This window comes from Carassius gibelio, chromosome B2 (genome assembly GCF_023724105.1).
Source record: "Carassius gibelio isolate Cgi1373 ecotype wild population from Czech Republic chromosome B2, carGib1.2-hapl.c, whole genome shotgun sequence".
NCBI classification, from domain to species: Eukaryota; Metazoa; Chordata; class Actinopteri; order Cypriniformes; family Cyprinidae; genus Carassius; species Carassius gibelio.
In genome coordinates, this window is record NC_068397.1 from 7,654,637 (window position 1) to 7,672,102 (window position 17,466).

At 36.9% G+C, this 17,466-nt stretch overlaps 2 protein-coding genes across 4 annotated transcripts; one reads left to right on the forward strand and one right to left on the reverse strand.

Annotated features, from left to right (window-relative positions):
• Positions 1 to 3,700: 3,700 nt before the first annotated feature.
• yme1l1b (YME1-like 1b) lies at positions 3,701 to 12,508 on the forward strand. Of its 3 annotated transcripts, XM_052549023.1 has the most exons (19): positions 3,724 to 3,865; positions 5,041 to 5,195; positions 5,533 to 5,646; positions 5,823 to 6,003; positions 6,247 to 6,339; positions 6,457 to 6,566; positions 6,859 to 7,009; positions 7,242 to 7,325; positions 7,580 to 7,753; positions 8,047 to 8,199; positions 8,293 to 8,425; positions 8,508 to 8,570; positions 8,728 to 8,840; positions 8,951 to 9,106; positions 10,000 to 10,151; positions 10,329 to 10,455; positions 10,659 to 10,732; positions 11,156 to 11,242; positions 11,383 to 12,508. In XM_052549023.1, the coding sequence occupies exons 2-19, from the start codon at positions 5,178 to 5,180 to the stop codon at positions 11,524 to 11,526; spliced, it is 2,127 nt and encodes a 708-aa protein (XP_052404983.1). In that variant the 5' UTR covers positions 3,724 to 3,865; positions 5,041 to 5,177; the 3' UTR covers positions 11,527 to 12,508. The 3 variants fall into 3 exon arrangements, with proteins under 3 accessions (XP_052404982.1, XP_052404984.1, XP_052404983.1); XM_052549022.1 differs by lacking the exon at positions 5,041 to 5,195 and having other exon boundaries at positions 3,701 to 3,865; XM_052549024.1 differs by lacking the exon at positions 5,041 to 5,195 and having other exon boundaries at positions 3,701 to 3,865; positions 6,247 to 6,315.
• Positions 12,509 to 13,365: 857 nt separating this feature from the next.
• LOC127951224 (patched domain-containing protein 3) lies at positions 13,366 to 17,092 on the reverse strand. Its single transcript, XM_052549025.1, has 4 exons — positions 16,305 to 17,092; positions 15,746 to 15,867; positions 15,512 to 15,657; positions 13,366 to 14,962 (listed from the first exon to the last, which is right to left on the reverse strand). The coding sequence occupies exons 1-4, from the start codon at positions 17,022 to 17,024 to the stop codon at positions 13,446 to 13,448; spliced, it is 2,505 nt and encodes an 834-aa protein (XP_052404985.1). The 5' UTR covers positions 17,025 to 17,092; the 3' UTR covers positions 13,366 to 13,445.
• Between the last annotated feature and the right edge of the window lie 374 nt (positions 17,093 to 17,466).

Consider the following 17,466-nt stretch of genomic DNA (forward strand, 5'->3'; position numbering starts at 1 on the left):
TACTCAAATAATATTTTATTTGCATTTACATTTAATCATTTAGTAAAAGCTTTTATCAAAATAAGAATATTAAAAGCAATCAGACCAACGAGCTGCCTGTGACAAGTCTTAGTCTAGCACAGTACACATAGGAACGTTTTTTTAAATTAATGAATTAAAGGAATAGAATAGAATAGAATTAGGTGAGTGCTGGGTCAGGTTGTATGTTCTGTATGAAACATTTTTAATATTATATATTAAGACAAACTATTCATTATTAAAAATGAACAAAGATGGTTAAAAAATCTCTTAAAAATATATTTATTTATGTTTAATTTCTGAAGGCTTAGACCTCCAATTCTTCTCAAAGTATTAAAAGTAGTGAAAAGGTTCTGCAGCACTGAGAGGACCATTTAGACTTCAGTGTTATACTATGTCTTTATTATTATTATTATTATCTATTTTTTACAACTTATTTATATCGACCAACTCACTTGGGTGGACTGTTCTCACTGAGCATGAGAAAGTATCCCAGCCCTTGTGCTCTCCCATTTCCTTCCTCCTAAGAGACAAAACAGGGTCAGAGTCAGAGGACTAAACAAATGGGTTCGAGTGAGTTCACACCAGCACACATCCCACATCCCCCACACTTTCCTACAGTGAGAGGATTTCCTAGTTCTCTTCTGCCATGAAGATCAGGGCCTCTCAACAGGAGCAAGCAGTCTGGTCTCTTTTGGAGGATCCAAGGAGGATGTTTCTGATGGCTTCTGATGTGGAGGAATGGTTGTGCTCCACAGAGGACCCTGGCCCCTTTTGCCAAAAGAAACCAGGTGAAGTCAGGCCCAGTGTGGACAGCAAGCTAAACCACATCCTCTCAAAGGCCTTTGAAGAGCTTGGCTTAGAATGGTAACCCCCATAAGAGCCTTCCCACAGCTGCATCAGTGAATGGTTCCTGTAAGGGCACCAGCAAGCCACCTGCCATGGACCTGCACCATTCTTTCTGGACGTTCATGAAGAACTTACCAAGTTGTGGTGCGCTTTCTACTCAGCCCAGATTAACTTTTCTGCCTTCACTTCACAAAGAGGTTATGACAAGCTTCTTCCCTGTGAAGAGGCCATCACTGCTCATCTCTGCCCAGATGGATGCTTGCATTCATAGCCAAATAGCCCCTTATCACCAACCATTCTTGAGATTCACGTTCAAAGGGGTCACTTTCCAATATACTGTCCTTCCATTCGGACTTTCTCTGGCAATGTGAACCTTTACAAAGTGCATGGCTACAGCCCTCTCCCCTCTGAGACAGAATGGAGCTCAGTCAGAGCACAAGTGAAAGTGACCCATATTCGGAATTTGTGCTCAGCATTTAAAGTCTGCGTGAACCAGAAATTGCTGCTTACTTTATTTCAGTGTAGTGCCGTATTCCCAGCTAAAACTGAGTATTGAATAGAGGGTGTGGTTTTCTATTTTCAGTTGGGGGTTCTGTGCCATGCTCAGGGGTTATTGAGGGTGGAAGTGAGTGCTGGTTATATAGTGCTAGATCCCAATCTCCCAGCCATGATAGCAGCTGAACAAATTCAGAGTTACAGGATTAGTTTTTGAGTTAACAAACCCAAACCTCTTGCTCTATCTGTGCAGTCACAAGTGAAACTTGTTAAGTTAATTTGTACATTTGAAAATATATAGCGATTGAGACTCGAACAATGTAAGGCCACATGTAATCATTTTTAAAATAGTGTTATCTATTGATATACAGATCATTCATATTACAGGATCTATATACATTAATATGAATTTAAATTAAATTATTTATAATAACTTAAAATAAAATTGCTTGTGAGTAATGGATTAATAATAATATAAATCATATAATAATTATATAAATAATGTAAAATAACTTTAAGTAACTTTAACTTTAAGTAATTATCATTAAAGCCAGACATTGTCACTTTGCTCCCATCTGATGGGTTCAACTTCAGTTTGAGATCTCTAACCCAGAACTTAACCTGCACCAGAGCGGGTTAGCCGTGGAGTGTAAGTTACTATGCCAATGAATGCTGCTAAAAGCCAAGCCACTTACATATACCTAAAACCCAGGATTGGTGCAATCTAAACTGAAATTTACCTGGCTAGCCAGCTAAGTGTCTTTCTTCAGCCTGAGAAAACAATATATATATATATATATATATATATATATATATATATATATATATATTAGGGCCGGGACTCGATAAAAAAAAAAAATCTAATTAATTAGAGGCTTTGTAATTAATTAATCGAAATTAATCGCATTTTAATCGCATATAAATATTTGACCTGAGAACAGTGAGAAGTATTTTTTTTTCACATGGATTTATAGTATACCATTGAATAATGACTGAATACATAAGCTTAAGCAAAAAAATATTGTTTATTTTTGTTCAACCAAGTCTAGCAGACCAGTGCAATTTTTGCCATGAAGTTTAGCAATAGCATATTTAGAAACAATTTAGAAATAGTACATTTCAGAAATTCAGGAAGCTTATAGGTGTATATTGGAAACACTGACTATTAGAAAACATCTCTCTGTTGCTTCAGAGGCCATAACATACTAAGTCCAACTCTCAATAACCTTGGCCAAAACAATAAAGAGTTCAACATAAACTGTTGCACCAACAAAATAATACATAGTTCAACATAAAGTGTAAATTCCACGCTAGCTGCTATATGTTTTGCGTTGAGGTGATACTTGAGACTTGATGTGCTGCGGTGATATGCGAACGCTAGTTGGTGCTTCAGTATAATCGGTCCCGCCGAAACTCATCCAGTGAGAAACGTTCCGCGGTGCAAAAATAAGTTATTAAAAATGCGGGAATTTTTTTTCTGTAATTAATTAATCTTAGTTAACGCGTTATTTTTTGTGTAATTAATTAATCTCAATTAACGCGTTAAAGTCCCGGCCCTAATATATATATTTGTTGTTTTCACAGTTTTGACCAGCAGGCGTCATCGGCGTGCAGTGATTCAAGTGCTTCAAAACGGTGAACCATTTTGCAAAGCAATTGGTTTACTTAAAGTTTGTATTATACCGATAATACACATACATAATGATAATACACCTCTACTACACCGCTCATGTAAATGATGCATTTTAGCCTAAAGTACCCTTCAACTCGTACATATTCTAATATTTGAAAAGTACTTCCCAACCTACAACTCAGCTAGACTCATTGATACAATCAACTGTCCTATTATTTATAAAAGTTGTAATATTAGCTTTGTTGATACTGTTAATTAAGTGTTTTTCTAATGGGCTACTTTAATTGTACCTTTAATTTTTACTAAAGTATAAGGATTATATGTTTTATACACTTCAGTCACAATATGAGAAACAGTGAGCAAACTTATTCTGGTCAGTGTCCAGCACAATTTATTATTGTTATTTCTCATCACATTATTATTATAATTATTTATGTATTTATTTACTTTTGACTTTACTTGTAATTTCATTATATACTCTATTGTCATCCATTTTCAATTACACTGTTTTACTTTTTAATATATTATACTTTACCATTATTATTACCATATATTATATTATATTATATTTTTTATTTTGCGTTAGTTTGGAAATATAAATGTAAAAATATTTGACATGCAGTAAGATGGCAGTATTTACACCTGGCTGACAGAAATGTTGAGGACCTTTATTTTGTCTTCCTCTTAGCCGGATGTTGTAGAACGTTATGTTAATGAATCTTCGCAGTGTCAGCGAGGCTAGTTGAGCGGAAGAGGACACCGGTGGAGGGCATTACATGTAACTCCAAATCAATAAACTCCCGTTGTCTTCAAGAAATTGTCAGCAGCTAATTGGAAATGTTTTCTCTTTCTTCTTCCCTTCAGCCACAGGTATCAAATCACTGTCTATATAGGACAGCGGGTTTCATAATTTAACATGCGCAGGCTAGCTGGTTAGCTAGCATATGTAACAAGAATAAGAAGCAGGACTTAAGATATAAACGAATAGTTTTTTTGAAAAATAATGAAGAAAAGGCAATTTCATGTTACTAGTCTAGTCGTCCTCGTAATAGCTCACTTGATTGCAGTGTAATTGACGATTTGTGTTTTAAAAAAATGCTGTTTTAAGACATTGATTTGCGTTGATACCAATGTAAAACATGCTTCACTTTGCGTGAAACTGTGCTTGCACATCTGTTGAGAAATGAGGGCCCAAGGGTCCGTTCTTCGTCCGTCGTTTATTACATCCAGCTAAGCAGGATCTGTCCTGCTGTTGATGATTAGTATGGCTGGATAGAGTTATCTGAGATAATTGCGCGTTCATGGGTGTTTTTAAAGGGAGTTATGTATCGGCACACGAAACATCGATCAGCAATGCAGCGATTGGCTGGCGGCAACGTAATGACATCATATAATTAAAAAGGACACTTGACAAAAAACTTGACACATTTCTGGACTTTTATAAAGAAACATCCAAGAGAACAAAACTTCATACATTTTATAATAGATGAATGAAATGTGCGTTTTTATTATTATTATTATTATTTTTTAAATGATTCCCATTTATAATTCACGACTATTTGTACAGGCTTTACTTTTTTATTTCAGTGTAGTAATTAACAATTCATATTTCAAATTTAATTTGATATTTGAACAGATGTGTTACGTGACATCATTAATTAAAGTTTTTAAGGGTTAAGATCATGTTATCTGCATCTCCTGCACTCCATCAATCCTCTCCTATAATACAGTAGCTGTCATCACTCAAATTACTGCATGACGAAAAACACGTTATCTCTGTGTTACACTCTAATACAATTATGAAGTCATTTATTTTATAACGAATGAATCTTTCAATGAGTAAAACTGGCTGTGTATATAATATTAAAGACTACACAAAATTATCAAATTATCTTTAAATCAATTTTTAAATTATTATTATTTAAAATTATTGTCCCTGGAATCAGTAGGATACTCTAGTAATAAAGTAGCGGTGGTAGCCAACAGCTTTCAAATATAAATTCTGCTTAAAAAGATGCAATCTAATCCTGTTTACATGAAATAAGCCTTCTCCCGAGCCGGTTTGAGCTCACAGACCTGTTGCTACAACAGCAGCTTCAGGATGAGCTTCAAAGAACCAACCAATCCAAGATCATGCAAAATCTGGTCACCAATCAAATCCAGCTAACTGAGTTAGCGAGGTATGAAGATAGCACCCCAGGTTCGTGGGAAGTTCAAATATTTTTCATAAGTGATTTCCCCCCATATCACAAATGTCCAATATTTCTCAGACATTTTAGTCTGTCTTACTGATACTATTGCCTCTTTCCCTTGATGAATGAGTGCAATAACTTTTTTTTTCTTTTTTTTGTTGAGAAATGTATAAATCGTTTTCACACAATCAAAAAATACTCATTGATGCATTATTTACATTGTGGAATTTCAAATTTTGAGAAAACACCCCAATATTGGTTGAATGTTCAAATTAAAGCTGTTATAAAAATGTAATTCTCAAGACAGAAAAGAAGAAAACTTGGTTTGCCTGTTTATTTCCCCAGGTAACAGTCCAGCTGAGTCACCTGATCAATGCCCTGCACTCTCTGAAGGGTTCAGTGAGCATCAATCACAAACACAGAGAGAACGCATCAGAACAAGAACTGAACTGCACAGAGGTAATCACACTGATGAATACTATACCCTCCCTTTGTCTCCTCTAGTCATTTATTGCAAATGTAGTTATAAAATTGAGCAGTTGAGCGTTAGCAGCTTTTAGATGAATGATGCTCATCTGAATCCTAACCGTGTTTTTCCTCTTTAAATTCTGATTCTGTGGTGGTGTGCTGGGAAGCCATCGCTGATCCTCCGGGATTTAGGATTGACAGATCTCGGGGTCGGCCAGCTAGATGAGCTGGTGCAGAAGCTTCTGCCCTGTGTTACTCAGCAGGAGTCGCTCTCACAACTGAGGACTGTGCCAAATATCTGGAGGACTTCCCATCTTTCCTCAGATTCGTTCTTTCACAACAAACATGGTGAGGCAAAAAATACATTCCCCTTCATTTCCTTGATACCTGAGCCTGTGACAGAAATAGTTACCAATAGTTTTTATTTGCGTTTATGCACAGTTCAACAGTTCACTCAATAACTTTGAATTGCTGCAGTTATCCATCACTGTGATCTTGATTATTATATTAATTGATTGTGCAGATTTCTCATACTGTACGGCTGAATTTGTCAGATGTGTTACCTGTTTAATTTCTGCTTTTCCTGTTCAGGGTTTTCAAGATTGGGTGGTGTCACTCCTGTGTTCTCCAAGCAGAACAAGTCACCTCTTCAAACACTATGTACAGATCTCAAATATTTGCCATGTTAAGTGTACAGTATTTTATTATTCACTTGTCACACGCAACTTCATTTGACATGATCTGTGTTTTTTTCCAGCTGATGTTCATCAAATGTTAATCCTTTTTTTTTCCTCCCCTCAGTGATGGTTCCAAATCGTGGCTTTAAAACCCTGAAGTCCAGAACACGCCGTCTACAGGGAGGCTTTGAGACTTCAGGGGAGCCTGAGGGATTTACACCATCATTTATGAAGGTCACCCACACAGCAATACAGTGCTTTCTTTTAAATGATTACCCTAATGTAGTGTTTATTTACTGTACTTAGATTATTACAACAAAAAGAGATGGTTCACTAGCATTTTGATTGCATTTGAATGAATTACAGAACTGAAACCTGGGAGTAATTTGTTTTCTTAAGTGCATGTGCATTTTTGTGCAAGTTTATTGTTCAATAGCCCACAGAAAACATTATATAAACTATCTAAATAACTATGTTTTAAGGTTTGTTTGTCCATTTTAATGTTATTTATGGTTTTGTCCATCAGGGTTTCCTTACACGAGACAAAGGGCCAGATGTTGAAACACTGGACAAGCTCCTTAAAAACAAGAACATTCCTGATGGTCAGCATGATGCTTTTAAGACTGGTTTTGCAGAGGGATTCCTAAAAGCACAGGCACTAACACAGAGAACCCAAGGCAAGCTTTAAGGCTTTCAGTAGACAAAAGCTCCATAAAACCATTTGTGTGACCTTCATACAGTACTGTAAATACCGTAAGTCTGTCTCTCACAGACAAGCCAGCCTTGCTTTTGCCCTGACTGAGGTCTATTGAATGCAGAATGTTTCTCAACCTGATGTAATTGTTTCCTTTCTCACTTTATTATTGTATTTAAAAAAAAATCAAATAATCATATTGTCATTTCCAACAGAATCATTAAGGAGGACACGACTGATACTATTGGTGCTTTTGCTGGTGGGGTTATATGGACTCTCAAAAACACCTTTCTTATCAGGTAAATATTATTTGTTAGGATTTAGGATTTGTCTCCCTAAATTCAGTATAGATTATGCCCTGTGTCATGTCTACTTGTGTGAATATCAAATTTTTATTATTAGTATAAGTCTTTGCTTGGATTGAAAACCATTAATGCTCTCTAGGCGGTCTTGCCCCTTTCATGCCCCTTTTGTGGCTTTGCGAGAGCTTTGTGTGTGTGTGTGTGTGTGTGTGTGTTTGGAGTGTGAACTATCATGTAACCTTTCCGAACAGTGCGATTCCGAACCACTTCAGGCCTGGACTCAGCAGTGGACCCTGTCCAGATGAAGAACGTCACCTTTGAGCATGTGAAGGGTGTGGAGGAGGCTAAGAATGAGCTACAGGAAGTGGTGGAGTTCCTCCGGAACCCACAGAAGTTCACTGCTTTGGGAGGAAAGCTGCCTAAAGGTAAGAACACACTTTTGCTGAAAGGCTCCAAGCCAGAACCATTCAAATTAATAGTTACATTTCAATTCTACTGTTGTTTGCTCATCGTCAAATTTTAGCAAACCTGTATGATTTTTAATTTAATTTTTTAATCTGTGGAATAGATTTATGAAAAATAATTACAACTACATCTACCTTCTTTACCATTTAATAGTAGTTCATAGTGACCACATGTCTAGAGCTTAAAAAAGGATAAAAAAAAGACACCATTACAGAAGTCCATATTTAAACTAATTAATTAATTTTTTTCATAGGAATCTTGTTGGTTGGGCCTCCAGGAACAGGAAAGACCCTGTTGGCCCGTGCTGTGGCCGGAGAGGCAGATGTGCCATTCTACTACGCATCTGGCTCAGAGTTTGATGAGATGTTTGTTGGTGTTGGTGCTAGCCGAATCCGAAACCTTTTCAGTGAGTGCCTAGCTTGCATAGAGCCAAATCTTAATTCTACAAATAGTGAATGAATGCATGTATTAAAGCAGTTCTCCTGCATTTGCTTTCTAGGGGAAGCTAAAGCTAATGCTCCTTGTGTTATCTTCATTGATGAGCTGGATAGTGTTGGAGGAAAGAGGATTGAGTCCCCCATGCACCCCTATTCTAGACAGACAATCAATCAGCTTCTAGCAGAGATGGATGGGTGAGCTGTGCTACTCAGACTGACTTCATTGTGGTCTGTGCTTGAGTTTCCTTCACTAACTTTTGGTTTTTAACATGTGCAGGTTTAAGCCAAATGAAGGTGTCATCATAATCGGAGCAACAAACTTCCCTGAAGCTTTGGATAAGTATGTATATTTCTTTTCGAACATCTAAAGACTGAAGACTGCTTGTTTTACAATATGCTCAAATATAATAAGATATATGTGTTATTGTGAGTTTGTGAAAGTCTTCTGTCAGTATAATGTGTGTGATTGGTCAGAAAATCTGAATCTTGTTCCTCAGCGCTCTGATCCGGCCAGGCCGTTTTGATATGCAGGTCACAGTCCCCAGACCAGACGTGAAAGGCCGCACTGAAATCCTCAAGTGGTACCTTAAAAAAATTAAAGTAGACAGTGGTAAGTGGTCTGTGAAAGACTCATTTCTTAATGTTGTGAGGTAAAAAAAGGTTCCTTTACGGGAAGTGAAGTAATTGTTGTTAAGGATTATTGTATTTTCTGGACATTAGCTGTGGAGGCAGAGGTCATTGCCCGAGGAACAGTGGGGTTCTCTGGAGCCGAGCTGGAGAATCTAGTTAATCAGGCTGCACTAAAGGCAGCTGTGGATGGCAAAGACATGGTGACCATGAAGGAGTTGGAGTTCGCTAAGGACAAAATACTGATGGGTAGGTACCTCTAACTGAAGAAATTGTGTTGCTCATATTAGTCACATTTACCCCTAAATTTCAGATAATTACATTTTTCCATAGTTCACCGGAAATATTTTTTTCTAGAAATGCCAAAACCAAAAATAAAGTTTAAATAATTACATTTGGGCAACTGAACTCAGTATTCTGTTCAGGGTGTCATATACTATCGTAGTGTGCATAGGTATCATAGACATTGATATTTCAGCCAAACAAATTTTACATATGACAGTATTTTTGGTCCAGGGTCATGTAAGTTGCATGGGTATATTTGTGGCAATAGCCAACAATACGTTATATGGATCATAATTATCAATTTTTCTTTTATGCCAAAAATTATTATGATCATGTTCCATGAAGATATTAAGTAAATTTCCTACGGTAAATTTATCAAAGCTTAAGTCAAATGTGTTGCTTAGAACCACATTTGGACAACTTAAAAGGTGATTTTCTCAGTATTTCGATTTTATGCACCTTCAGATTCCAGATTTTCAAATAGTTGTTTATCTGTAAATATAGCAAAACATTATCCTATCGCAACAAACCATACATCCACAGAAAACTAATTCATTCAGCTTTCAGGTGATGTATAAATCTCAACAAAAAAAAAAAAGACCCTTATGACTAGTTTTGTGGTCCAGGGTCACACATTGCTATTCTAGTATCAGTTTTGGTCCTGAAGAAGTCTGTCCATGCTGACATGTTTACCTGTTGCAGCTTATTTACATTGTTTATGAAAAAGTTGCTGACACCATTAGAGAAGCACTCATTTTTGGCCCATTAAATCCATTTTGGGTGAAACTGCAATTTCATTTTTCTGCTGTTTCAGTTGAATGTTTTCAGTGGCTGAAATTGCCTTTGCCTTTCTGCAGGGCCGGAACGCAGGAGCGCAGAGATTGACAAGAAGAATAAAGAGATCACAGCTTACCATGAGTCAGGCCATGCTATTATTGCATACTACACCAAAGATGCCATGCCCATAAATAAAGCCACCATTATGCCGAGAGGCCCCACTCTGGGTCATGTGAGTACATTTTTAATTGATTAGAAGAGTTGAAACTTTGAAAGGGCTAATCTCTTCTCTTTAGGTTGAAACTGTAAAGTCAGCGTTAGAATTTTTTTTGGAGATAAATGTTTATTTTTCAAGTGTGAAACAGTCTGCCTTGATTTAGTGCCAGTATTTTTGTTTTTCTCTCTTAAGGTGTCCATGCTCCCAGAGAATGACCGCTGGAGTGAAACTCGTTCTCAACTTCTGGCCCAGATGGACGTCAGCATGGGCGGCCGAGTGGCTGAGGAGCTCATCTTCGGCAGTGAGAATATCACTACTGGTATGTTGCAGTCCTGTTTGTTCTGGGGTTGCAGTGTCATTAAGTATGTTTTTGTATTTATGATTACTATATTATAGAGTGACCTTGCTGTAAGTGTGTTTATTGTACATGCGAGAAGACAATTCATGAACAGGAAATACTGCACAGTGATGCTTATCACTTATTTCTGTTCATCTGTGGAATTGTTTGTTGTTTTTACTCAGGAGCATCAAGTGATTTTGACAGTGCTACAAAAATAGCTAAAATGATGGTGACCAGATTTGGCATGTGTGAAAAGGTTTGTCATATTTAGCAAATTATTTTTGCTATCTGGATATATGTAATATAGATGAATGTTAATTTTAGATTTTATTTATTTACTTTGGTTTTGAAGGAGTTGGTTGCCTTCAAATTTATTGATGCCAAATGTCATTAACTGTTGCATATTTTCATGCATAAAGACTTTGTTGTCCAAGGAAAAATATTAAGCAGGAAATAAATGGTATGACATAAATTGCATGTTATTTCCTAAGTCAAATAATTGACTTATTTTTTTTCCAAATGTAGTAAAACTAAAATGTATTAAGTAGACAATTTTGCATCTGTTGTTTTCATGACAATAGAAAGCAAGGCAGCTCCCTAGGTTTTAAAAAATAGTTCTATAAATATTTTTTCTTTTCAGAGCTATTGACTGATGTCTGTCGTTCTTTTTTGTTAATAGTTGGGTGTCATGACATATACTGACCTCACCAAGCAGAGCCCAGAAACTCAGGCAGCCATTGAACATGAAGTCAGGACACTTCTGAGGGTAAACTTTGTTCTGATCTAATTCAGTCCTCAAATCAGTACATTTTTAAGCACTCAACAGCCTGCTGTTAACATTTCTTGATACCAGCTACTATTTCCCCCTTCATTTTTGGCTCAAATATTTTGTTTGAAATCTCCTAGGATTCCTACGAGCGTGCTAAAGTGCTCCTGAAGTCTCGTTCTAAGGAACACAAAAATCTTGCTGAAGCTTTGCTGCGGTATGAGACATTGGATGCCAAAGAGATCCAGCTGGTCTTGGAGGGAAAGACAATAGCCAGCAGATGAGGGCTCACCAGGACCTTCAGGCAACAGGGAAAGGACAATGGAACCCTAAAAGACATGAATGTACATATGCAACCAAGAGCTTGGTAGGCCAACAATCCCCATTGGTAAAGAGTTTTTTTTTCTTTTTCTCCCTGAGCCAGATCTCTAAAAATGTTTCAGTTTTACATGCTTGGGATTTTCTTCCAAAGAAATTGTTAATGGTTTTTGAACTCATTTACTATCTATTTCAGTGTTTTTCTGGCCCATTGACTGTAGGTGCTGCCTTATTTGTAGTGGAGCTGATTTTGAATAAATCATTAAGCTGTAAGCAACAGTCCAGTTTACTATTAAGGAAGGAACAAATTGCTGTTCACTGTTTCTGACAGAGTTGTCTGAGCCAGGCTGAGCATATGTTGCATGGTGGCCTTTGAGAAATAGAAGGGAAGGTTTTTTGTTTTTTTAATCTGGAATGTTTCAAAGCACTTTAGTGCTGGGACATTTGAATTATTTTTGTGATGCATTTATTGTCTGCTTGTGAACAATGCTGCTTCAAAATACCTTAATCGTCACAGTAAGTAAATACACCAGAACCCCAGTGTGCTAAGAAATTCCAAGTGGCTCAGTAATCAATAAACTTGTGTAGTTTGAGCTCTATTTCACAAGACTATTTTTATACCATCTGGAATATTACATGTTCCATCTTATAGGTTTAAATGCTTACTCTCTTGCATCAGTTTGATCATAAATGGCAATCATAAAACAAAAGGGAAACTACAATGTGATATTCATTTAAATTTGATATTAGATCTGCATTTCGCATGTTCCAGTGGTTATTATACTCTGTTTGTTCAGCTTTATTCTACACATTATTTATTCATGTACAGTAGCTCTACATCTATGATTTTACCTTGCATTCATGTATGTTTGCCTTTTACCCAAGCTCGTTTTAGTTGTGTGTATATACAGTATATATTTATAATTAATAAAATTAAAATCAAGGACATTGTATATAAGTGTATTAGATTCATTTTAGATTTTAGTTCGACCTGGTTTGTAATTAAAAAAAAAAATTCTTTTGAAGCTGTTGCACATTAAATAATGAATGGGAGCTGAACAGAATAAAGGAAACATAACTCTGCAGAATTGTTATTTTCATGGACTGTGATAACTTCTGCATTGCGAGAACATTACCATTATACAAGTAAACAAGTCTAAACTAAATGCTTGTGCCAAGTTCTAGATGGTTGCCCAAATTATAAGTTTGAGGATTTTCACCCAGTTATGTCTCTTTGCTTTGAAATAATTAGCTTTCCTCTAGAAGCCCCACGGTTAAAATGACACCGTTTTCTTTTTGGACGGCGCTACACATCAAGAGCTCACACTTCTGATGTGTCAAGACTTTCGTTCATCTTTGAAACACAAATAAAGATATTTTTAAAGAAATCCCAGATTCCTGTCCCTCCATTTTAAAGTCCATTCACACAACATTTTGACAAATGGTTCATAAATAGATGGTAAAGTAAATCTGCTTTAATTGAGCAGTTTAATTAACATAGGCTTTATTCACGTATTAACGCTGATAAAAGCACATATATAATAACATCAAATATGGTAAACAGACTTTCAGTGGAAGAACAGAAATCACTCGGGTTTAATAAAAATGTTGCCATATCAAATGACAGTCCACATGTTACTGCAATCATTCACTGTGAATTTCAACTACGATTTCATTTTGCACATTTCTAGGATAATATGTTGAAAACATTTGAAAATCTGTCTTCACTATACTTTGAACATGCTTCTAAGTGCTTTAAAAGTAACCACAAGAAATTCATTTTTTTCTTACTTTAATACAATTTTAATTTTACAAGTATATTAAAGAAGAGATGGGATATGATGAAGAAAAAGCAGAAGTTTGATATTCGAATTCAATGCTGCCATCATTTGTGGCAAAATCCAAAGAAAGTTAGAAATACTGGAATAAAAGCAATGCCATGAAGCAGCCCAAAAGTAATGACTAGGAACACAATGGTGAAAAAGGTTCTGAATATGTAGCTACTGGAAGCTGAAAGCACAACCACACCCACAATTGTAGACAGAGCCCCCTGAAGTATGGGGTAGCCCAGGTGTGTCATTGCCTCCACAACTCTTTCATTCACATCGGGCTTGGTACTGGACACAAACGTGTAGGAGATATGAGCAGAGAAGTCCACAGAAAAACCGATGCTAATGACCAGGTTTATCATGGAGATTGAATCAAGACTTACGTCTAGCAGTGCCATAAAACCGGTGACTCCCAAAATGACTGAAGCGATGGCAAAAGCAACCCACAAGGCACAAAGAGGATTTGGAATCAGCACAAGGGAGATGAGCAGCATTACTAGGGTTGCCACAGAGATGGTCTGAAGAGTGACATGCCCTATTACTGTATACTGATCATGGTATATAAACGCTGGATGGTAGACCAACAGTGGACATGGGCAGCTTTCTGCTGTCCTCCGTAGTGAGTTCAGTATGCTCTTCTCGTTTGAATTCTGAACAACTGTCTGAAGAAACAGACGTGAAGCAGCTATGTCGTTATTGGTTATGTTGACATCCTGTTTGAGCATTGGTTGGCGGTCCAGGAACTCATAAAGATGTATTTTAAACTGACCTTCTGAGCTGATGTTTATACTGTGTTCCTCTGCATACTTTTCGAAAGAATGAAGCCAAGATGTCGACAAGTTCTTGACAAAATCCAATTCCTGAAACTGTTCAAAACACGACTCCAGTTGATGGCGTTTGCTCTCCTCCCAATACGGAAATGTGCCGTTGATCGCTAACATTACATTCGGACCATAATAATCAAAGTATGTCTTTTCAGCTTCATAGTACTGGATGATGTATGATTTATCAAGTGCTAGGTTCCTGAGATCAATGCCTTGCTTAAGTTGCAGGCAACCATAAACACTAACAGCAATGTACGTTAAGTAAATCAAAATGACTAAAGCTTGACTCCAAACTGTTGTCAAAAATGGTCCATAATACTTCCTGAAGAACAGTGTCATTGGGTGCTCTTCCTCAGTACCGGTGTTACGGTCGTAAGATCCTCCAACGCAACAGAGAGTATAGACTTTAGACCGTCCTGGTGGGACTTCTTCTGGGACCTTCATGCAAGTTAACCAGTGTCTGTTTGCCCCCTCTCTTCTTCCATTCAGAGCCAAACAAGCTCCAAAGAAAGTGATGTTATAGAAGTAGCAGAACAAGACAGCTGTGCCTGCATAAAGACAGAAAGACTGAACCGAGCCGAAAGGGTTACCGTAGCTGAGGTAAAAGGCTAGCACATCAGTCAGGGTGGTGATAGTAATGGAAACGGCTGCCTCCCTGTAGGTATCAGCCATGCGTTTTGGCACTGTGTCTTGGATGTTGGTCCGTTGCCAGCTAGAGATCATGATAAACATGTCATCAATACCGATTCCTAAAAAAACAATTTCACATATTGAAATTAAAACCTGTCAGTTGTGGAGAACATGGAATGTAGTGCTCTTTGTGCATTTTGACCTGTTTATCCAATGCAAACCTACAGTGTGTGGGGTAAGATGGGTCACCTCCTTAATCCAGCACATATCCATTTTTAGAAAACAACCCATCATATAAACAGCTGTCTATTCTATATGGCATTGGAAATCTGTCAATGTCTCAAAATATATATGTATATTATGTAAATCTGAAATGTTGAAATTATTTCAGTACATTAAATATTCTAAATATTAACTATTTTGGGGCTGCAATATAAAATATAGAGCAGCAAAACTTTAGAATGGGATTAGTTATTTATGTAACACTTCAGTTTAGGGACCGATTTATTTCTGTTCTATGCAGTGGAGCTTACATCACTATCAGTCATTTATTTATTTTTATTAGAAAATCTATAACCTGTGAATCAGATTTGCAGATCCTGTAACAATTGTAGGTCTGAATCAGTTCAAAACAGTAAATAAACATGATCTAAGATACAGTATCTTACCAAGAATAAGGAACGGAGAAGATGCCACAGTAATAACAAATGGCACCTTTATGAGTAACAGCAACCCAAAGCCGGACAGCACTGCTTGTGCAGTGGAGAAAACTCCAAGAGAAGCCACCCATGCTTTGTTCCTCACGTTGTCAAACCTGTGAAATTAAATAATGTATAACTATTTACAATTTATATCAGATCTGTAATCTAAATGTTTTAGTTCATGATCTGTTTTACACAAACCTTAGGCAAGATATTATTGAAAATGAGATGGCAAGAAAATAAGCAATAGCAAAAAGTTCAGTGACAGATTGGGTACTCTTCTCAAACTCCTGTTGTCTTGATATGGATGTGAAATAAGACACCTGAGAAAAAGAATTATTGTTTAGTCACATACGTAAGATTGATTAGACTAAGAATCACAGTATGAGGTAGGCTCCCAAATAGCTAATGTATTGATGCTCAAACCTTTTGGCAATTATTTTAAAGATTTAGCTCACCATAAAACATTTGATAAAATGCTTTGGGTTTTTTATGCCATATAATGTCTTAAATGTGGCTGATTTTGAAGACACTGAATATGCAAATGGTTAAGCACTCTTATATGAAGTGCAAAACTATGCAATAGCAATATGTTCCATACTTTAGAAAACTGGAATTGCTAAAATGTTGTGATTGAGCTCATTTTAGATTTCACCAAATCAGTCTTTCATATAGCATTCTTATTTAAATGGAATTTACTAGAAGATTCAAAACAGGATGGCTATACACAGATTCAGTAGAGATTTCAGAGATAGCCTACTTCAGTTTTAGAGGTTGTCACATTAGAGAGCAAGGCTACAAATCCCTGAAGCCAGGCATCTTCCAGTGTATTATTGCTCTCTTGGAGATAATAGATAAGTTTCATTGCTTTGGCACTTCGAACAACTCCATTGTGATCCACCTCCACCTCACTAATGATATTTCCCAAGTGGATACAGTTGAATTTGGAAGGACAGTACTCAGGATACGTTATGTTGCCAATATCAATGTTGCTGGCATTGTAATCAAGAACATCAAGCATTACGTTAGAGTTGCACCTTCCGTTCAAAGATGCGCAAATATCCGAAAACACAAACTGCCGTGCGTCACGAACTGCGGTGATTCTTCTAACTTCTCCATCTATGCGGATGATCTCCTCTAGTGCGGCAACACTGAGTATGTTTGTTTGACAGGTGAATATCAAAGATGCAAAAACCCCATCAGTGTTCAGTCTTATGATTGAAAATTGCGAGTCAATCTGTGGGAATGTTTCTTGAAAGAATCGCCTCTCCACTTTGGCGCGGCCGTTTTTCGGTGTAAACTGCTCCACTATGTCGTTGGATTTCAGGTCATTCAAAAAATAAAATCCTCCCCCGAGACCTGCGGACAACGCCAGCGGTAAAGTGACAAACCACCACGGGTGAAGCCCTACGAACTTACCGACACTTTCAAAACAAAGCCGGATGGGCTTTTCGATGCAGTCTGTGATGCAGGACACCATGACTACTGTAGAGATGTGCACTGATCTGTAGGCTACACATGGCGGGGGAGAGACGTGCGGATTATATATGCCTCATTTGAATATGTAACACCACATTTTGTTACTGTAAAAAGCCTGTTGTATGTGTATTTGCATGCCCTCTCCTTTTGGGGTGGAGCATGCATAAGTGTGCTTGTGTGTGCTTTTATTACAAAAATGTAAATAAAGACTTCATGATGGTATATACAGTACAGACCAAAAGTTTGGAAAAATTACTATTTTTAATGTTTTTGAAAGATGTTTCCTCTGCTCATCAAGCCTGCATTTATTTTATCAAAAATACAGAAAAAAACAGTAATAATGTGAAATATTATTACAACTTAAAATGTTTTCTATTTGAATATACTTAAAGAAAAAATAATAATAAAAAGTTTATTCCTGTGATGCAAAGCTGAATTTTCAG